This window comes from Homarus americanus, unplaced genomic scaffold, assembly GCF_018991925.1.
Source record: "Homarus americanus isolate GMGI-L3 unplaced genomic scaffold, GMGI_Hamer_2.0 scaffold24294, whole genome shotgun sequence".
Classification (NCBI taxonomy): domain Eukaryota; kingdom Metazoa; phylum Arthropoda; class Malacostraca; order Decapoda; family Nephropidae; genus Homarus; species Homarus americanus.
In genome coordinates, this window is record NW_024728719.1 from 16,058 (window position 1) to 38,428 (window position 22,371).

General features: G+C 39.1%; 1 protein-coding gene and 1 long non-coding RNA gene across 9 annotated transcripts; one reads left to right on the top strand and one right to left on the bottom strand.

Moving 5' to 3' along the window:
- Positions 1-429: 429 nt before the first annotated feature.
- Positions 430-5,568, bottom strand: LOC121866185. Of its 6 annotated transcripts, none has more exons than XR_006088927.1 (6): positions 4,075-5,567; positions 2,727-2,818; positions 2,543-2,604; positions 1,925-1,976; positions 1,423-1,622; positions 430-783 (listed from the first exon to the last, which is right to left on the bottom strand). It is a non-coding gene; the product is annotated as an uncharacterized LOC121866185 (long non-coding RNA). The 6 variants fall into 6 exon arrangements; XR_006088929.1 differs by lacking the exon at positions 1,925-1,976 and having other exon boundaries at positions 431-783; positions 4,075-4,419; positions 5,365-5,566; XR_006088928.1 differs by lacking the exon at positions 1,925-1,976 and having other exon boundaries at positions 431-573; positions 695-783; positions 4,075-5,566.
- Positions 5,569-7,693: 2,125 nt separating this feature from the next.
- Positions 7,694-21,455, top strand: LOC121866186 (integumentary mucin A.1-like). 3 transcript variants are annotated; one of them, XR_006088930.1, is made up of 5 exons: positions 7,694-7,902; positions 17,333-17,509; positions 18,766-18,857; positions 18,980-19,393; positions 21,424-21,455. XR_006088930.1 is itself a non-coding variant. In XM_042365786.1 (3 exons), exons 1-3 carry the CDS (start codon positions 7,707-7,709, stop codon positions 13,719-13,721), a joined length of 1,101 nt encoding a protein of 366 aa, XP_042221720.1. In that variant the 5' UTR covers positions 7,705-7,706; the 3' UTR covers positions 13,722-14,720. The 3 variants fall into 3 exon arrangements, 2 of the variants coding, with proteins under 2 accessions (XP_042221721.1, XP_042221720.1); XM_042365786.1 differs by lacking the exons at positions 17,333-17,509; positions 18,766-18,857; positions 18,980-19,393; positions 21,424-21,455 and adding exons at positions 10,257-10,463; positions 13,024-14,720 and having other exon boundaries at positions 7,705-7,902; XM_042365787.1 differs by lacking the exons at positions 17,333-17,509; positions 18,766-18,857; positions 18,980-19,393; positions 21,424-21,455 and adding an exon at positions 13,024-14,720 and having other exon boundaries at positions 7,703-7,902.
- Positions 21,456-22,371: the final 916 nt, after the last annotated feature.

The window sequence follows — 22,371 nt, forward strand, 5'->3', positions numbered from 1 at the left end:
TAAAGGTATTCATTTAATGTACACATAAATATATAACTTTGCATAAAGGAATTGTAGGATCATCTTTAGATCCACATCAGATTACTGAGCTTAAACAAATTCATATGCTGAGATCGAACTTTTTAGATATACATGTAAATGGTGTTTTCTAGATTATATAAATTCTTAATAAATTTATTTTTCTTTTGATTGAAACTTTGTGAAAGTCAAACCTATCATCTTTTGTAGTTCTTAAATATCGTCCAGATCATTAATAAAGCTGTAGCAGTGCCATACGGTGTTTACTTTTCTTAAGGTTGCAACATACAAATTACAATTAGGATGGTGAAATAGTTGGTACAAATAGGCAAAGGAGTGAGGTGGTCGGAAGCATAAAAAGAATTTAGAGTGGGGTGAAGGTTTTGTCTTCGACTCCACAGCCCTCTGCAACTCTCAAATTCATTATAAACAAACAATTGGTAACACCTTCCACTTTAAATACAGTCTTACAAAATTTAACAACACCATATGTAGTGTCGACATGCTCGTCTCTAGGGGAAACATTTCTGCCATGACCCACCACCAGACACCAACCTGAACAAAATATATTAAATCAATATTACAAATATTTTACTGTTAACATTACTAGACAGTATTGGTGAAAGCTAACAAAGTAATCCGTCTTCCTCAATACCGTACAACAAACAATACTCACAGCTCTAACGACTCTTATTACCGACACGTTCACTCGATGGCCCTGTGCATCATCCAACAACAATCACGTGTTCTGGACTGCAGCAGATCCTGTACAATATATACAAGACCATTAGTAACAAACAATTCCTTCTTAAATTATAATACATTAACAAAACTACTATATCACATTTCATCAACTTGGTTCAAACAATACAAAAATACACTTGTGCCACAAGTAACACGTCAAACACTAACAAATATTAAAAAAACACATTTTCATTAAATTCCAACTATATTAAACACCAGTACAGGATGGGCGCCTCTTGTCCAAAATTACCACGTCACAAATCCATTTATCCCCACCGATATCCCATTCTAGGCTAATCTGGACCTCCACGTTTAAATTTAGGGCAATCGAAAATTTAGTCAATTCTACCGTAACCTAGGATCACTAGACGTTACCTACCGCATTATATAAGCACGAGGGATATTCCGGCGTTCAAAAGCAAACAACATCACAAAGCATTTAGGACAAGAGATAACCGACCTGTACTGTGGGCCTCTAGTTGGCCGCCAACTTTTATTTTTTACGAGCCACAAAAAATATTTATATAAATTATTTCAAAGACAATATAACATATTGTAATAAAAACTAACAAACTTCCCAAGACAATGAGAGTCATGGTTCATTTTGACATCCATCAGACCCCCACCTTTTACATACTCTCAGTAGGGAGTCTACATCACCTTCCAAGAGGTGGTCCAGCACGCCAAAGGTTACACCACTTGGCCCATTTTAAACATCTGCTTCTTCTCCCCCACCAGAGGATGGCTACCATACTTGGTTCATGAAGACCGTCAAGTGCACTGCCCCATAAAAGTAGTAGTCGAGCCTTTCACCAAGCGGGTTACACCACCACCACCACATCTCCAACCCATCCTCAAGCCTGAAAAATATAAAATATTTCAGACAATATATAATACACCAGGCTTTTTGGCGGTAAACATTTAAACTTTGTAATAAGCTGCATCCACACGTGTGTACATTTTGTCGCCGACGTGTCAGCGACAAGACTAAACGAGGCACAGAGATCGGGCTCTGGCACACCATGAATTGGATAGAGTTTCCTCCCCTTCATATATTGGCAACTAAGGGTAAACCAAAACTGTACAGCTGAGGGACAAAACTTAACTCTAATATTAATTCTAAACCATTTCATAAACTAACAAATAGGAAGTCAACACCTACCCATCAGTAGTCCCCAACTCAAAAAATACCGGCCGTTTTTCACCTCCACAACCTACAAAAATTCATTTCATTTACAATCATTAACTAATTAAACACAAACAACTCTTCTATGAGCCAATTATTTAATTTTGAATTACACCTACAGTAGCGGAAATGTTCTACACCCCGCGAGTCAAAACAGCAGTCTCACAGTAATGCTTTTAGACTTTGGCCTTTTTTAACCTTCAGCCGAGACCCCTTGCATCTGCCACCTTCAGGTATGGACACTAGTAGTGCCGTTTCTGATGACATACACCTCGATTAAGTCTCCCTTTCGCCTATCTGTAGTATAAACTAGACAGTTTGGGGTGCTCTAAATCAGGGTAACCAAGGTGCAGCCACCAGTCAGGTAGCCCTTAATGGACACGATCACGGACTACCGATAGTGTAATGACCGACGGGATTAGTGGAAAGGTCTGCTACAGGTCATATAGTATGGCCATATCCACACTAGTTACCACGGGGTGGTTACAAACATTTCATCAACTAAAAACTTTCCCTACAACTCTCAAATTCACTAAAAACAAACTATTGATAACACCTTCCACTTTAAAAAAATATTACAAAATTTAACATCACCATATGAAGTGTCGACATGCTCGTCTCGAGGGTCAACAATTCTGCCACAGTCCGACACCAACCTGAAAAAATAAATTAAATCATCAATATTACAAATATTTTACTGTTAAATTACTAAACAGTATTGGTGAAAGCTAACAAAGTAATCCGTCTTCCTCAATACCGTACAATAAACAATACTCACACCTCTACAGGCTCTTATTACCAACACGTTCACTCAATGGCCCTGTGCATTATCCAACAACAACAATCACGTCTTCTGGACTGCAGCAGATCCTGTACAATATTTAAGACCATTAGTAACAAACACTTCCTTCTTAAATTATAATGCATTAACAAAACTACTATATCACATTTCATCAACTTATTTCAAACGATACAAAAAAACATTTGTGCCACAAGTAACAGACAAGAAACCCTAACAAATATTACATCAAGCCATTTTCAATACATTCTAACTATATTAAACACCAGTACAGGATGGGCGCCTCTTGTCCAAAATTACCACGTCACAAATCCATTTGTCCCCACTCCTATCCCATTCTAGGGTAATCGGGACCTCCACGTTTAAATTTAGGGCAATCGAAAATTTAGTCGCTTCTATTGTAACCTACGATTTCTTAACGTATTCTACAGTAATTACTTTGTACTACCAATTAAATTAATGTTACACGTTAGACTGACCGTTTTATCAATTCTGCTTCTTTATACCTTCTGCAAGTCCCAAATTACTATAGAAAAACAACCATGTTTCATTTATTTTTATTACTTTGCACTACTCATTTTTACAGAGATTACCAACTGGCATTAAGGATACATAGTACAATATTATACACAATGTTCTTTAATCATCCAGTTTTTATCAGCAATATTCCATTATATCTTGGTCGCCAGATTTAGGTCCTATGTTTAGCTTATTTTTGGCATTTGAAAAATTGCAATACATGTTAAAAAATCATCTAAACTTGACTCAAAATTCAAGTATTAAAATTTTGTCTTTTCTCTTGATCTGGAGGCTGTAGAAATCCTGTATTGGACTTATATAACAATGGATTATAGGCAAAGACTGCAAACAACAATCACAATTTACACCATATAAGACTATTATTACTATGCAATTTGATAATTCACGACAAGGTAACACATTTTGGGCAAAGTATGCATGTAATGAATAAGGCAAAACATGGGCTCTTACACCCCTCCAGAGTCAGGCAATGTCGAACCCACGGCAGACATTGCAGGCTACAGTACATCCAGAATATGTACGAGAAATGAATTCCATACATAAAATTGGCCACATCCCCGCCAAAGCATTTAGGACAAGAGATAACCGACCTGTACTGTATGCGTCTAGTTGACCGCCAACTTTTAAATTTTACGAGCTACAAAAATTTTTTTTAATTATTTCAAAGACAATATGACGTACTGTAATAAAAAAAATAACCCTCCCAAGACAATGGGAGTAGAGTGTTCATTTTGACATCCAACTAACCCCCACCTTGCACATACTTTCAGTAGGGAGTGTACATTACTTTTAAAGAGGTGGTGCAGCAGGCCAATGTTCACAGCATTTAACCATTTTCAACATCAGCTTCTCCCCCACCAGCGGATGGCTACCATACTTCAATTTGCTCAGTGAAGACAGTCGAGTACACTGCCCCGTTAGTCGAGCCTTTCGGCAAGCGGGTTACAGCACTTTCCAACACGACCTAAAAACAAATACATTTTTCAGAACTAACATAATACACTGTACTTATTTTGCGAAAAGGTTTAACTTTTCTATTCAGGTGCGTCCAGAAGCACATACACTTTGTCGACACGTCAGCAACGAAACTAAATGAGGCACGAGGTTCCACTTCTTTTTCCACCTCCACAACCTGGAAAGAAAAATTCGTTACCCAAATATCAAACATTTACGACTTAAATTTACTTTACTGTCAATATTCTACTGAACCATTTCTAATTCTTTATTACAGTTGCACAAAAGAGCTCCTACACCGTGGTAACCTCTGTCTCCAAATAACCAAGTGACAGTAGTACTTTCACTTCTTTACCTCGGAACGTGTGGCTTCAGCTGTCACCCCTTGGGAGGCAGGCGTCGGTCAGCTTCGGGTATTGTTTGTACGAGTATTATGAAATATTTCGGTAATAAATGATTTAATTGTAAATACGAAGTTTTACTTTAAAACTTCACTTGAGAAAAACAGTAGACTTTAATTTTTTCTTTGAATACACTGTATTAAGTTACAAAGCACTTTAACTTGTTATACCCTTCCAACAAGCTAAAACTACATTCATCATGGATATTTATTTGATTTCTAGAACACGCTGACGAACGTGAGACATGGAGTTAAGCAAGCTGTAGTGTGACCTATACCCCATCGGATAAATATTGAAGAGATTCTACAAAAGTTGTCTTGCGTTTTAACTGTTACTGGAGTATGGTTGGTTAGGTTTGGTTAGTTAAAGTTAGGTAGGTTTCTTTGGTTGGTTAGGTCAGGTTAGTTAAAGTTAGGTAGGTTTCTTTGGTTGGTTAGGTCAAGTTAGGTAGGTTTCTTTGGTTGGTTAGGTCAGCTGTTAGTATAGACACCACCTCTCAGCATGGTAAAGTAACATATCATAATGAAGAGAAAAAATATCAATGTTACGTTACCTAAAATACGGCATAAGACATACAATATTAGTAACACTTATTTCCACTGCTCTTATTTATATATTTACAGCAAAATGATACACACACATTACCCAATAATAAGGCATAAAATAAGTTACACTGTATGAGTTTAAAGTTCTCGAGTACACAGGATGGAGGAACAACTTACCATTATTATCAACGTACTCCTTGACAGCAGCCACCCAGTCTTCACCAGACACTTGTAACAGCTGCCTCACCATTCCTCTTGTTTCTTTGTGGAATAACTTCTTTTTAAATCTAAAGTTACGAATATTTTGGAGTTTCTGTTTTCTCCTTGTAATTGACGCCATTTGGATGGTGAACCAGACCCAGTGAATAAACATGGATGGCAAGAATAAAATAACTTGTCAAATACCTCCTGGTGTTTCATTTTCCCGTTAAATGGTCATTAAAATTAATAATTCATTATATTTCCTCGTCTTCCGTATGTTATTATTGTTTTCGTTGAATTAGGGTTAATATTCATCCGTATTTATTCCCTCATGTCCTTTAACCTTTAAATCTCTGTCCAGGCGGAATTTTTAAAAAACATATCAGTCCCTTTAAACGTTTGGGATTTTGCCCTTAATATTCTTCCCTATGGGTTTTTGATGCGAAATTGGCCATTATATAAAATTAAGAATGAAATATTAATTGATTCTTGAGAGATGCATACGGTGTAGTGGATTTCTCCCCTACAAACACTTGTACCTGAGTAGCTGACCCCGGGAGTGTGTGCCTCGTGGTCTGGGTCAACCACCGCCGCCATACATCACGGAGGTCAACTACCCCCGCTATTTAAGACCTGACCTCGTGGTGATCTCTCTCTTTCTACCTACACCAACCAGCTCTCCCTACATCACACTTGTAACCATGCTGCCTTCCCAGCACCAAGCTGCATTGTACATCCAGGAGGATAACGATGACGTGCATGACATCCTCTGGTATGACCTGTGATGCAGCAGAAAGCTTCAGCAGCGCCTCTGTCAGTTCTGGGTAGACAGTCCATATTGCCCAAGCAATCTTTTTACCTTGACCAGAAAAACTGGACACAGTGTCGCACCCTGTCAGAGCATGGAACATACTGTAGGCAGTGCCCGCACCTTCTCTGATCCCAGACATGGTGCCATTTCGTGAGCTGCGAGAGAATGGAAACTCTTGCCAGTGCTAACCACAGTTCATCTTCTTGGTGCGTCCCTGGACCCCTGAGACAGCCAAAACCACGACATCACTATCTTATGGTGGCCACGCTGGGCTGCTGCAGAAGGAGTTTAATTCACTGCAAAAGGACTCAAACTACTAAGTGAATTATTTTATTATATTCGTATATAAATAATAGAGTAATTAGACTAATTAGTCTAATTAAACAGTATGTTACCCGTCTGATCGCTTCAATTTATGCACTAGAGTTGTTGTTGTCTGTGGTGGTGGTCAGTGTGAAAGAAGAGCTTGGTAAACCTTTTGAGGAGGAAAGCCTGGATGTGGTGGCCCTTCACACCAAGGAGATTGTCAGTCCTTCTGCAGCAGCCCAGCGTGGCCACCGTAAGATAGTGATGTCGTGGTTTTGGCTGTCTCAGGGGTCCAGGGACGCACCAAGAAGATGAACTGTGGTTAGCACTGGCAAGAGTTTCCATTCTCTCGCAGCTCACGAAATGGCACCATGTCTGGGATCAGAGAAGGTGCGGGCACTGCCTACAGTATGTTCCATGCTCTGACAGGGTGCGACACTGTGTCCAGTTTTTCTGGTCAAGGTAAAAAGATTGCTTGGGCAATATGGACTGTCTACCCAGAACTGACAGAGGCGCTGCTGAAGCTTTCTGCTGCATCACAGGTCACACCAGAGGATGTCATGCACGTCATCGTTATCCTCCTGGATGTACAATGCAGCTTGGTGCTGGGAAGGCAGCATGGTTACAAGTGTGATGTAGGGAGAGCTGGTTGGTGTAGGTAGAAAGAGAGAGATCACCACGAGGTCAGGTCTTAAATAGCGGGGGTAGTTGACCTCCGTGATGTATGGCGGCGGTGGTTGACCCAGACCACGAGGCACACACTCCCGGGGTCAGCTACTCAGGTACAAGTGTTTGTAGGGGAGAAATCCACTACACCGTGTGCATCCACTGTAAGGCCAAAATGAACGGCCCGTTACAATGATCAAAAACTCTTATTCTCTCAAGAATCAATTAATATTTCATTCTTAATTTTATATAATGGCCAATTTCGCATCAAAAACCCATAGGGAAGAATATTAAGGGCAAAATCCCAAACGTTTAAAGAGACTGATATGTTTTTTAAAAATTCCGCCTGGACAGAGATTTAAAGGTTAAAGGTCATGAGGGAAAAAATACGGATGAATATTAACCCTAATTCAACTAAAACAATAATAACATACGGAAGACGAGGAAATATAATGAATTATTAATTTTAATGACCATTTAACGGGAAAATGAAACACCAGGAGATATTTGACAAGTTATTTTATTCTTGCCATCCATGTTTATTCACTGGGTCTGGTTCACCATCCAAATGGCGTCAATTACAAGGAGAAAACAGAAACTCCAAAATATTCGTAACTTTAGATTTAAAAAGAAGTTATTCCACAAAGAAACAAGAGGAATGGTGAGGCAGCTGTTACAAGTGTCTGGTGAAGACTGGGTGGCTGCTGTCAAGGAGTACGTTGATAATAATGGTAAGTTGTTCCTCCATCCTGTGTACTCGAGAACTTTAAACTCATACAGTGTAACTTATTTTATGCCTTATTAGTGGGTAATGTGTGTGTATCATTTTGCTGTAAATATATAAATATGATCAGTGGAAATAAGTGTTACTAATATTGTATGTCTTATGCCGTACTTTAGGTAACGTAACATTGATATTTTTTCTCTTCATTATGATATGTTAAGTTACCATGCTGAGAGGTGGTGTCTATACTAACAGCTAACCTAACCAACCAAAGAAACCTTAACTAACCTGACCTAACCAACCAAAGAAACCTACCTAACTTGACCTAACCAACCAAAGAAACCTACCTAACTTTAACTAACCAACCAAAGAAACCTACCTAACTTTAACTAACCTGACCTAACCAACCAAAGAAACCTACCTAACCTGACCTAACCAACCAATGAAACCTACCTAACTTGACCTAACCAACCAATGAAACCTACCTAACTTTAACTAACCTGACCTAACCAACCAATGAAACCTACCTAACCTTAACTGCTCTCATATCTGGGGTGGCTCATTTTTCTGTCCAGCTGAATCAAAGGCATTTCGTCTCCTCCTCTGGTTAATAATCTTTCGTTCATTTCTCTTTGCCTCAATGTTGCTAGTATAGTACAGTACAGTACAGTATGGTATGGCACAGTACAGTACTGTGTACAAAGCAGATAAAGATAAAACACTAAATTATACTTGAATTTAACTTAAAAAGACCAAGAATTAAAAAATTTATAAGAATTACTTGGTTGCTTTAAGCCCGGCCTTACTAAGATAAAATAAAATTGACAGCTGATCATATAGTAAAATACTGAACAATAAATAAATCATTATATTGTACAGTAATGCAAAAACTTTTCTTAATTCAGAATAATTTTGTTTATTTTGCCAACTAAAATAACTTACTGTAATATATGTGGCAATATTCCTGATAAGTTCATAAAGCAAGGGGCAGGTATATTAATTCTACAGTACAGTATTGTATTTTACTGTACTACCAATTTTGTTTTGATTCTTAATATTGTACACACAGTACAGGTACCTCTCCCTACACGACCGTTCGTTCTGCCATTATTCACGAGTGATATCTCCGTTAGCCGGAACAATTGGTGCCGAACACTTCCGGGAATGAGATATTTCCGGGTAACGAGACGACTCTCTCAAAGCCGGAAAAAAATCTCTCGTCCCAGAAATTTCCGGGTATCGGGAAAATTTTCTTGGAATTTTCCGGAAAATGTGCCCCTCAGAAAATCGTTCCCAATGGCAGAATTTTTTGGAAATTCCAGCTCTGGGAACGATTTTCTGAGAAAATTTAAATTCCGGCTATCGGACAGTTCCGGGTTTGAGAAATTCCGGCTAACGGAGATATTGCCGTAATAATATTGTATTCTAACACCACTTTCTCACTATACAAAGCCCATGGTACAGTACCTTAAAGTAATGTATTAAATTTATACTTGATTCATTTCTTAATGTGATAGCTGCTAAATTACAGTAGGTACAGTAATTAGGTATTAAGTTGCAGTAGTTAGGAAGGTTATTACGTGTTTGTCAACTGATTTCATTTGTTACAGGACAACATTAGGGGCTTTCTTGTAGTTAGGTACTAAACTACAACAGTTAGGTAATAATTTACAGTAGTTGCTCACTGCACACCTTATTTCCTTGAGTGACAAGAAAAAATATATACGGTAATTGTAAATGGACGTCACTTACAATATTTCTGGTTCATTTGAGGGCCAGCAAAGGACAGTAATTATCATACAATAAATGAACAGTATCATAGTACATATGAAATTATTCCACAAAATAGACTGAATTAATAATCTAATTGCCTTTACAAGAACTGAAGGTACAGTTAAAGCATGAATAATGATTGAAAATAAAATACAGTATTATGATTTTATATTCTTCATTAAGAGGAAAATGTAGTCCAGTTCAGTATAGTTTTGTGTTCTATTATAATGTCTTTTAGTGTTCTCTTTGGTATTTCAGTCAAGCAAGTTGCCATCTCTCTTACAAAAGAAGCTTTACAATGACCACTCACGCTTTAGCATTCAAATTTAGTGCCACAGATCAAGCTAATATGTTAGGTTTATCTTGCCCAGGCTTACCAAGTCTCCCAAGTTGTGGCATTATGGTTACTGAATGGTAACCTGAATGTACAAGCTGCTAATGGAGTTTGACGAATCCATTTGTCAGGTTACTAAAGCTTATCCCAACATTCACAATTGCTTTTCGGACTTGATGCCCGGAATGTTTAAAAAAATGACCGACGGTGTATTGTGTGTTAATTGAAATGGTAATTGTCGGTGATCATTACAGAACTTCACCTGCAAGTGTTCCCAGAGAGACGCGAGCTTCACACGATCATCATAGAGAAACGTTTATCTCTGCTGGGAAATTTATTCACTAAACTTGTGAAAAAATATCTGGAGATGTACGTCAAACAGTTGGGAATAACCTCTTTGATGGTTTTTAACTTCATCGACTTCGTGGGGAAGACTCTCAGCGGGGAGACCGAGTTGTCGGGTGAGTCAAAACAGCAGTTGTCAGTCATCTCTTTAAAACATTTAATAATTGTTGGTTTTAGTGAGGTTGGTGGGTTTTTTTTACAGGAAAACCCATTTTTGTGGTGGTGTATTTTACTTACCAAGCCTTACCTAACTTCCTGAAGGCCCTCTAGACACACCGCCAAAATATTAAGTCTTTCTATAGGAAATATGAACGTTAGTTAAACCGATCATTTGATTAAGTCTTTTAAATGTCTATATACACTACAGGTACCTAAACAGATCCATATTAACTCCTTGTGTATGGGACTCGCTCTCTCTCTGTCTCTCTGCTGAATAAATTGTCTAATGTTAAAAGTGGCATCCCATAGTGAAAGGATTAAGACTTGTTTATTTTGTCTTTCTCTACGCATCTCTTTATCGTGTCATCTTGTGAGTGTGTCAGGTGGCAGCCGTGTCTCAGTGGGCCACAGTGTCAAGATAGAGATGCCAACTTGAGGAACTTAACAGATTATTGCCATATCTGCCCTCTTAAGTTCACAAGATCCCAACAACTTTTGGGTATGTTTCTACAGTAATGACCATTCACTTCATTTCAGTTTTATTCAGTAAAGTTATCATACAAGTTTACATTGATTCAGCATACGGTATATATTTTGGAACATTCGGACAAAATTTGGGGGGTTTGGGGGCCAAGAAGCCTCCCTGAGAAGCATTCCCAAAACAGAGCAAAGAACATCTGAGGTCTGTGTAACTAAGATGTTAGAGCAGGAGACACAGTGCCCGAGGCAGGAAACATAAACAGAGTTGTCAATTGTTGTTTGTTTGTCACTCTGCCCATCACTGTTTTCAAATTAGACTACAAGATATATATTTCGATTGTACGCCAGGCAACAAGTGTGGGCGAGTGGCCGCTAGTTGTAACTCTCCTCCCTCCCTGCCATATTTCACTGGATTTACTGTTATTATTAGTGTTTACTGATATAATACAGTCTCTCCTCGACTTATGACGTGGTTCCGGACCGACGACCAGGTCGTAAGTTGAAGAGGCGAAAATAATACATAGAAATTCTAAAATGGGTGTCTGTTTTTCTTCTCGGGGATGGTGTAGAAGCTTCTTACCAAATTTGCAGATGAGGTCGTGGTGATGGTTAGTGAGAGTCGAAAGGGTCAGTGTGTTGAGCGCTTCTTGATATGTCGAGTAGGAAGGGGAGAGAATAATCTTGCATGCCCTCTTTTGCACTTTTTCTAGGTGTTTACGTTGTGTGGCATTTAGGGAGGAAGACCAGGTGGGGGAGGCATAGGTGAGCTTGGGAAGTATGAATGTTGTGTAAACACTGAGGAGCTCGTGCAGGAACTCCGAGGGACTTGAGTCGGCGGAGGAGGTGGAGACGGAAACTGGAGGATTTGATAACTTCACTGACGTGTGGTTTCCAATTTAGTTTGTTGTCTATGGTGACGCCAGGAGCTTCGTGGAATCTACAACCTGGAGTGTTCGGACCTAGAGTAATGGAAGGAGGTGGGACAATGTCGGAGGAGAGGTTGATGTGCATAACCATGGTCTTGGTATGGTTGATGGTGACATGGTTGTTGGTGGCCCAGTTTTGGAGACTGTTCAATAAATCCTGAAGGGCGGTATAGTTGGGAGCAGAATTGTTGACGCTGATCCCAATGGTGGAGTCGTCGACATCTTCCCAGCGAGCAGGGGTTTCTCTTAGTGTGTGTGTGTGTGTGTTTGTGTGTGTAAATACTGTGGCCTTGTGTATCAATACAAATACTCTGGCCATGCACTGTACAGTAGGGTCGGGATATATCGCGAGATGCTGTCCAACGATGTTCGCTGCACGGGTATACTAAATTGCGATATATAATTATGTGTAATCAATGGGGAAATTAGGGTTAGATTCTGGAGGCCCAAAAAAGTGAGTAAACTCGACTTAACGAGTTCATTTTCTTACTAACCAATGAACTCGAGACTCGAGCCAATAGATGTAATAATGTCTGCCGCCATCTTTGTTGTTAACATCCTCAACGGTCTCAAAATGTATACAGTAGCCGGGTAATATTCGTGTCCGCTGTATCGTGGAAGGTCTTTAATGTTTGAATGAAACTACAACTACTATTATACAATTACAGTATTTATTAGATTAATAACTTTTTCATGGCCGTTCAATGAAACTCCTATGGTCGAGGCACCGTTAAAAGATGTGCGATAGTATATAAAATTTATATCCATTTGAAAGGTAACAAAATAAAGACTGATTACCGTACTCGAGAACCTCGGGGGAAAGTCTTTAATGACGAGCAAAAGGATTAAAGACTTTAGGTTGGTAGGTACTGTAAGTCTGAAAGATGTGGAGAAGTATTATAATCTTTATCTCTTCAATATATGAGAAGAGAAATAAGGAAGCAATAATCTTTGAATGTGAATTAAAGAAATGGCTTAGTTTTGGATGAGGTGAATTATTTTGTAATGGTAGAGATGAAAAACAGTCACTCGTACAGGCGACTATAAATACATTTAATTCATACACGACTCTGTGGTACTTTGTGTTCAACTGTAACTTCGATTATTTCAGTGTTATGGTCATCACTTGTCGAGGGAGAAGACGTTGAGACGGCGCGGCACATAGGCAACACGTACGGGTTGGCCTTGATGCAGCAGCTGGAGAAGTCAATTGAGGCGCAAACAAAACCTGGCGAAAAGATCTCCACGTGCTCGACCGTTACCAGCGTGTCATCGACCATTACCAGCGTGTCCTTCTCCTCGACCACTCCCAGCGTGTCCTCCCCCTCGACCACTCCCAGCGTGTCCTCCCCCTTGATCAGAGTTGAACATTTCCCCCGCTCGACCCTTACCAAGGCCACTGCCATCGAGTCCTCACCTGAGGCCACTATCACTGTGTCCTCACCTGAGGCGACTACCCCTCTGCTCTCACCTGAGGCCACTTCCACTGTGTTCTCACCTGAGGCCACTACCACTGTGTTCTCACCTGAGGCCACTACCACTGTGTTCTCACCTGAGGCCACTACCACTGTGTTCTCACCTGAGGCCACTATCACTGTGTTCTCACCTGAGGCCACTACCAGTGTGTTCTCACCTGAGGCCACTACCACTGTGTTTTCACCTGAGGCCACTACCACTGTGTTCTCACCTGAGGCCACTGCGTCCTCACCTGAGGCCACGACCACTGTCTCCTCATTCTTGATCACCACCATAGAAACAGACTCCCGCGGACGCCCCACGGTTGTCGGTCCAGACAGGCGCAGAAAGTGAGGTCGACGGAGGACTTGGACCAACCTAATAAAACCACTTTTGACTTGTACAATATCAGGAAGGAACTCAACGGTCAAACGTGTCTGGCGTTGTTAACATTTGTTTTACATTACAGTATTTTCTTGTTTCTCCCTAAACCTTTCTCTCTCTCCCAGCTCTGTTAATTTCCTGTCTGTATTCTCTTCTACACCTAACACTTATACAGCAACTAAGGGTCGGTTTATTTTATACAGAAAGAATTATATGGTACAGTGAACCCTCGAAGATCTGGACCAAAAGGGGGGGACCACCCGACTGGAAAAGCCGATTGTCCGGCGATTAGTAAATTCTATAAGAAACACCAAAAATATAGTACAGGGGGGCCAACTGTTTTGTAAACACACACCAAAAAATAATAATTGGAAAATCCTCTCACAAATAATCAGAAACAAATTTATTAAAAATGTGAGTCTACCCTCAAATCTGTGGTTCATTACTTTATAAATAGAGCACGAATTTGAGGGTAGACACATTTTTAATAAATTTGTTTCTGATTATTTGTGAGAGGATTTTCCAATTATTATTTATTTGTATGTGTTTTGTGTGTCTGTGTCTACACACACACATTTACAATACAGGTAAAGGAAATTACCGTATATAAACTTTGCATTTACCTATGATAACATAATGAGAAACATTGTACCATTATTAGAGTGAATGAAATAAAATTCCCACAAACAACAATTGTCAACTCTGTAAATGTTTCACAACTCCTCGGACACCTGTGTCCAAGCAACTGACTGTGGTCAAGTGTTGCCCACAGGTGTAAAATGCTCTTTGCACCGGTTTGGGAATGTTTCTTAGGGAAACTTGGAGGAGGCTTCTTAGCCCAGAACCCTCAAATTTGTTGTCTGGATCTTGGTCCAGGTCTTCGAGGGTTTACCGTTCTTATGTTTTCTGATGTGTAATGGTTAATGTAACGAAAGATCTGTACAGTACAGTATATAAAAATTATTGTTATATTTTGTTTTATGGTGTAAAAGTGTCTTTATAATTTATATATTACTGTATATCATTAATCTTTCAGATCATATTGATTGTGTGATGGTGGTGTTGTGACATAGGTGGGTGGTGGTGTTTGATGGTGAAATGACAAATTAAAATTAAATAATTCTTATCTGAGAGATTAATTGTTTTTCACAATTTGTACAGAAACAGTACAGTAGAAGTCCAAAAATCCGGACTGCTTGGGGATTGGGTCGGTCCGGGTTTTCGGATTTTCCGGATTCTCAGGCAGTACTTTTAAAATTCAAATTTAAGGAGGAATGAAGAAGAGATGAACAGGTACATTTTGAGAGTTTATTCATAAGCAAGTAAAGCATGCTTCATTTATCAAAACGAGCAGTTTTAAAGAAAAATAAAGTCAACACCTGACAGAAATGTAAACAAACTGTCTAATACCATGACGAGTCTTGAAATTCCTAAGCCAGCCATCACTAAATGCTCGCTCTGATTCAATGTTTATTTGCTTCTTAAAAGACTTTGCTCTGGCAATAAGCATCAGCCCATAAATTGCCATACCTTCTGATCATTTTAACAAAAACCATTTGTGCAACACTTTAGCAAATCTGGTCTTTAATGAATTCACACAATGCGATAATAACACTAGCAGGTTTCATTTTTTAGTCACTTTTTAATGCAAATTTTTCCTCAACTTCAAAACCCCGCCCATACTGAAAATATGTATGTGGACGGAAATGCTATAGAACAAAATGGTTTAAACTATGGATTCCAAGACTTTAAGTCCCAAAATTCACTATATAACCAATAAGAAAGTTTTACCCTAATTTCGAGTGAACATTAAGTCTTGTTAATTTGAAAGACTTCTGGTCAATATTTAGTACTGTATGGTTGTGGAGGTATGAGATATTGGTTCACACTCGGGATGGGATGGGATGGAGAAAGGACTCACAATGTGCTCACTGTATACATATTGTATTGGATGTACACTGCAGCTTGTTGCTGGGTAGGTAGCATGGTAATAAGCGTCGAGTAGAGAGAGCTGGGTGGCGAGGGTGCCCAGAGGACGGACACGCAGCTCGAGGGACGCCAAGGTTGCTGGTGGGAGCGGCAGCCGCCAGGCTGGCGCGAAGAAGATGGTGTTGCTTGAAGGTGGCACTGGGTAGAAAAGAGGGTGGTCACAGCGGTGTCAGGTCTTATAAGGCGGGGGTAGAAAGTTGACCCCCGTTCCGTGGGCGGCGCAGGCAGGGGAATTCAGAAGGTTCGGTGCTTGTAGGGGAGGAATCCACTACACGGTTATACTGGCAGATTCTGCGCAGTACACTAGTGGCCTATTAACTCTCAGGTCAATGAGGTCATTTGACCACTTGGTGTTCTCCGACATTACCAAGAACAAACTATTCGTTTCTCGCACTCTTGATACGAGGTGTATTTTGAACGATAAGAAAAGTAAGAAATCCCATAATAATTTCATCATTGCTCATTGGCAGTAACTTGTGAAAAGGCCATAATATTTAAAGATAATAAGCTCAGTATTAAGAGGGCGAAGCGTTTAATACCATTAAGGATTATTTTAAGAAATATTTTGGACAAACCATCCAAATAAACGTATTCCAGGTTATATTGTAACCTACTTTTGATTCAGTAAAATAGAAAAATGATTCGTATTCCATAAAATATAAGTAGAACAATTAGTGAATTTTTATTGGATACATAAACTTAATCCGTGAACATTTGACTTCATTGAACTGAATAAAATGCAACATAACTTTCTACAGGGAATAGCCCACCCGGACACAGACGAACAAAAATCCCACTCTGAAACTGTGGGTAGGATCCACCTCACACTAACCCCGGTAGGCAGGCACGTAATTCTTCCGATGGTGTACTCCAGTAACAGTTAAAATGCAAGACAACTTTTGTAGAATCTCTTCAATATTTATCCGATGGAGTATAGGTCACACTACAGCTTGCTTAACTCCATGTCTCACGTTCGTCAGCGTGTTCTAGAAATCAAATAAATATCCAAGATGAATGTAGTTTTAGCTTGTTGGAAGGGTATAACAAGTTAAAGTGCTTTGTAACTTAATATTCAAAGAAAAAATTAAAGTCTACTGTTTTTCTCAAGTGAAGTTTTAAAGTAAAACTTCGTATTTACAATTAAATCATTTATTACCGAAATATTTCATAATACTCGTACAAACAATACCCGAAGCTGACCGACGCCTGCCTCCCAAGGGGTGACAGCTGAAGCCACACGTTCCGAGGTAAAGAAGTGAAAGTACTACTGTCACTTGGTTATTTGGAGACAGAGGTTACCACGGTGTAGGAGCTCTTTTGTGCAACTGTAATAAAGAATTAGAAATGGTTCAGTAGAATATTGACAGTAAAGTAAATTTAAGTCGTAAATGTTTGATATTTGGGTAACGAATTTTTCTTTCCAGGTTGTGGAGGTGGAAAAAGAACTGGATCCTCGTGCCTCATTTAGTTTCGTTGCTGACGTGTCGACAAAGTGTATGTGCTTCTGGACGCACCTGAATAGAAAAGTTAAACCTTTTCGCAAAATAAGTACAGTGTATTATGTTAGTTCTGAAAAATGTATTTGTTTTTAGGTCGTGTTGGAAAGTGCTGTAACCCGCTTGCCGAAAGGCTCGACTAACGGGGCAGTGTACTCGACTGTCTTCACTGAGCAAATTGAAGTATGGTAGCCATCCGCTGGTGGGGGAGAAGCTGATGTTGAAAATGGTTAAATGCTGTGAACATTGGCCTGCTGCACCACCTCTTTAAAAGTAATGTACACTCCCTACTGAAAGTATGTGCAAGGTGGGGGTTAGTTGGATGTCAAAATGAACACTCTACTCCCATTGTCTTGGGAGGGTTATTTTTTTTATTACAGTACGTCATATTGTCTTTGAAATAATTATAATTTTTTTTTGTAGCTCGTAAAATTTAAAAGTTGGCGGTCAACTAGACGCATACAGTACAGGTCGGTTATCTCTTGTCCTAAATGCTTTGGCGGGGATGTGGCCAATTTTATGTATGGAATTCATTTCTCGTACATATTCTGGATGTACTGTAGCCTGCAATGTCTGCCGTGGGTTCGACATTGCCTGACTCTGGAGGGGTGTAAGAGCCCATGTTTTGCCTTATTCATTACATGCATACTTTGCCCAAAATGTGTTACCTTGTCGTGAATTATCAAATTGCATAGTAATAATAGTCTTATATGGTGTAAATTGTGATTGTTGTTTGCAGTCTTTGCCTATAATCCATTGTTATATAAGTCCAATACAGGATTTCTACAGCCTCCAGATCAAGAGAAAAGACAAAATTTTAATACTTGAATTTTGAGTCAAGTTTAGATGATTTTTTAACATGTATTGCAATTTTTCAAATGCCAAAAATAAGCTAAACATAGGACCTAAATCTGGCGACCAAGATATAATGGAATATTGCTGATAAAAACTGGATGATTAAAGAACATTGTGTATAATATTGTACTATGTATCCTTAATGCCAGTTGGTAATCTCTGTAAAAATGAGTAGTGCAAAGTAATAAAAATAAATGAAACATGGTTGTTTTTCTATAGTAATTTGGGACTTGCAGAAGGTATAAAGAAGCAGAATTGATAAAACGGTCAGTCTAACGTGTAACATTATTTTAATTGGTAGTACAAAGTAATTACTGTAGAATACGTTAAGAAATCGTAGGTTACAATAGAAGCGACTAAATTTTCGATTGCCCTAAATTTAAACGTGGAGGTCCCGATTACCCTAGAATGGGATAGGAGTGGGGACAAATGGATTTGTGACGTGGTAATTTTGGACAAGAGGCGCCCATCCTGTACTGGTGTTTAATATAGTTAGAATGTATTGAAAATGGCTTGATGTAATATTTGTTAGGGTTTCTTGTCTGTTACTTGTGGCACAAATGTTTTTTTGTATCGTTTGAAATAAGTTGATGAAATGTGATATAGTAGTTTTGTTAATGCATTATAATTTAAGAAGGAAGTGTTTGTTACTAATGGTCTTAAATATTGTACAGGATCTGCTGCAGTCCAGAAGACGTGATTGTTGTTGTTGGATGATGCACAGGGCCATCGAGTGAACGTGTTGGTAATAAGAGCCAGTAGAGGTGTGAGTATTGTTTATTGTACGGTATTGAGGAAGACGGATTACTTTGTTAGCTTTCACCAATACTGTTTAGTAATTTAACAGTAAAATATTTGTAATATTGATGATTTAATTTATTTTTTCAGGTTGGTGTCGGACTGTGGCAGAATTGTTGACCCTCGAGACGAGCATGTCGACACTTCATATGGTGATGTTAAATTTTGTAATATTTTTTTTAAAGTGGAAGGTGTTATCAATAGTTTGTTTTTAGTGAATTTGAGAGTTGTAGGGAAAGTTTTTAGTTGATGAAATGTTTGTAACCACCCCGTGGTAACTAGTGTGTATATGGCCATACTATATAACCTGTAGCAGACCTTTCCACTAATCCCGTTGGTCATTACACTATCGGTAGTCCGTGATCCTGTCCATTAAGGGCTACCTGACTGGTGGCTGCACCTTGGTTACCCTGATTTAGAGCACCCCAAACTGTCTAGTTTATACTACAGATAGGCGAAAGGGAGACTTAATCGAGGTGTATGTCATCAGAAACGGCACTACTAGTGTCCATACCTGAGTGCTTGAATGCAAGGGGTCTCGCTGGCAGAAGGTTAAAAAAGGCCAAAGTCTAAAAAGCATTACTGTGAGACTGCTGTTTTTGAGTCTGTGGTGTAGAACATTTCCTTTACTGTAGGTGTAATTCAAAATTAAATAATTGGCTCATAGAAAGAGTTGTTTGTATTTAGTAGTTAATGATTGTAAATGAAATGAATTTTTTGTGAGTTGTGGGTGAAAAACGGCCGGTATTTTTTGGGTTGAGGACTTACTGATGGGTATGTTGACTTCCTATTTATTTAGTTTATAAGAAATGGTTTAGAATTAATATTAGAGTTAAGTTTTGTCCCTCCAGCTGTACAGTTTTGGACACCCTTAGTTATAATATATGAAGGGGAGGAAACTCTATCAATTCATAATTATTAGAGCCAAATCTCTACAATGCCTCGTTTAGTCTTAATAAGCTGACACGTGGCGACAAACTATACAATGTGGATGCAACTTATTACAAAGTTTTAAATGTTTACATAAAAAAGCCTGGTGTATTATATATTGTCTGAAATATTTTATATTTTCAGGCGGGGATAAGGTTGGAACATGGTGGTAGTGGTGCTAACCAGCTTGGTGAAAAGGCTTTCGACTACACTTTTATGGGGCAGTGCCTTGGCGGTCTTCATGAACCAAGTATAGTAGCCATCCTCTGGTGGGGAGAAAAGAAGCAGATGTTTAAAATGGGCCAGAAGTGGTGTAACCTTTGGGCGTGCTGGTTCACCTCTTGGAGGGTGATGTACACTCCCTACTGGGGAGTGATTGTTATGTAAAAGGTGGGGGTCTGATGGATGTCAAAATGAACTTCCTGACTCTCATTGTCTTGGGAAGTTTCATTGGGTTTGATACCAATATGTCATATTGTCTTTGAAACCAAATTTATATAAATATTTTTTGTGGCTCGTAAAAAATAAAAGTTGGCGGCCAACTAGAGGCCCACAGTACAGGTCGGTTATCTCTTGTGTCCTAAATGCTTTATGATATTTTTTTGATTTTAAACGCGGAATATCCCTACGTGCTTATGCTGTCACGGTAGGTAACGTCGTCCTAGGTTACGGTAGAATTGCTAATTACTGGAATTGCTAAATTTAAGCGTGGAGGTCAGATTGTAGCCTGGGAATGGGATATGGGGTGGGGGATAAATGGATTTGTGGCGTGGTAATTTTGGATAAGAGGCATCCATCACTGTACTGGTGTTTAAGCTTATAGTTGGAATTTAATGAAAATGTGTTTTTTAATATTTGTTGTTAGTGTTTGGCGATGTTACTTATGGCACAAGTGTATTTTTGTATTATTTGAACCAAGTTGATGAAATGTGATATTTGTAGTTTTTGTTAATGTATTATAATTTAGAAGGAATTGTTTATTTCTATGGTCTTGTATATATTGTACAGGATCTGCTGCAGTCGGAAGCTGCGTGATTGTTGTTGGATGCACGAATGTCAGTGAGCGATGTCGGTAATAGAGTCGTTAGGCTGTGGTATTGGTACGGTATGTGCGGTATTGAGGAAGGCGGATGCTGTTAGCTTCCACTAATACTGTCTAGTAATGTTAACAGTAAAATATTTGTAATATTGATTTAATTTATTTTGTTCAGGTTGGTGTCTGGTGGTGGGTCATGTGAAATGTTCCCCCCAGAGGTGAGCATGTCAACACTACATGTAATTGGTGTTAAATTTTGTAGACTGTATTTAAAGTGGAAGGTGTTACCAATAGTTTGTTTTTAGTGAATTTGAGAGTTGCAGGGAAAGTTTTTAGTTGTGAAATGTTTGTACCCGTGGTAACTAGTGTGGATATAACCATACTATATGAACCGTAGCAGACCTTTCCACTAATCCCGTCGGTCATTATACTACCAGTAGTCATTTGGTCCGTGATCCTGTCCATTGAGGGCGACCTGACTGGTGTCTGCACGTTGGTTACCCTGATTTAGTGCCCCCCAAACTGTCTAGTTTATACTACAGATAAAGAAAGGGGAGACTTAATCCAGGTGTCCATACCTGAAGGTGGCAGATGCAAGGATGCCGTTGAAGGTTGATTAAGGCCAAAGTCTAAAAAATACTGTGGCTGTTGTTTTGGTGGAGAGTGATTACGGGTGTAAAACATTGTGCTGCTATGCGTCTGTCTGTAATTATATTTAGTAGAAGACATGCTTGTGTGTTAATAGTGAAAGTTTGTTAATGATTTTTTTATTCTAGGTTGTGGAGGTGAAAAATGGCCGGTATTTATTGAGTTAGAGTCTAGGGGACTACTGGTGGGTAAGTGTTGACTTGCTATTTGAAAGTTTGTGAAATGGTGTAGAAGTAATATGAAATGGCTAAGTTTTGGCCCTCGGCTGTATTGTTTTAGTGTACACTTAGTTGGCAATATACGAAGGAGGAAACCGGTCAGTCGGCGCGCATATCTGACGAACTATTTTCGTTTAGTCGCAATAACTCTGCAAGGCGACCAAATATCACGTGTGAACTTAATTCAAAGGTTAAATGTTTACCGCTAGCGTGGTGTAATATATATTGTGTGACACATTTTATATTTTTCAGGCTTGAGGATGGGGTGGAGATGTGGTGGTGTAACCCGCTCGGTGAAAGGCTCGACTACTACGCGTACGAGGCGGTGCACTCGACGGTCTTCACTTAAATGCAGTATGCATCCGCTGATGTGGAAAGCAAAAAAGACCTTTGAATGATGCTGTATCTATTGGCCTGCTACATATGTTCAAGACTCCTAGTATGTAAAGGGTGGGGGTCTGATGGATGTCAAAATGAACCGTGACTCTCATTGTCTTGGGAGAGTTGTTAGGTTTTATTAGTATATATTGTCTTTGAAATAATATAAATATTTTTTTATGTAAAAATAAAAGTTGGTGGCAACTAGAGGCCCACAGTACAGGTCGGTTATCTCTTGTCCATGCTTTGTGATATTTTTTGCTTTTGACCGC

What these genes read in the sequence shown, in the direction of transcription:
- LOC121866186 (XM_042365786.1), top strand. Translation starts at nt 7,707, where the DNA reads ATGTTTATTCACTGGGTCTGGTTCACCATCCAAATGGCGTCAATTACA. An exon ending in GGAGTACGTTGATAATAATG is followed by an intron (nt 7,903 to 10,256) that starts GTAAGTTGTTCC and finishes TGATCATTACAG; the next exon opens with AACTTCACCTGCAAGTGTTC. An exon ending in CGGGGAGACCGAGTTGTCGG is followed by an intron (nt 10,464 to 13,023) that starts GTGAGTCAAAAC and finishes CGATTATTTCAG; the next exon opens with TGTTATGGTCATCACTTGTC.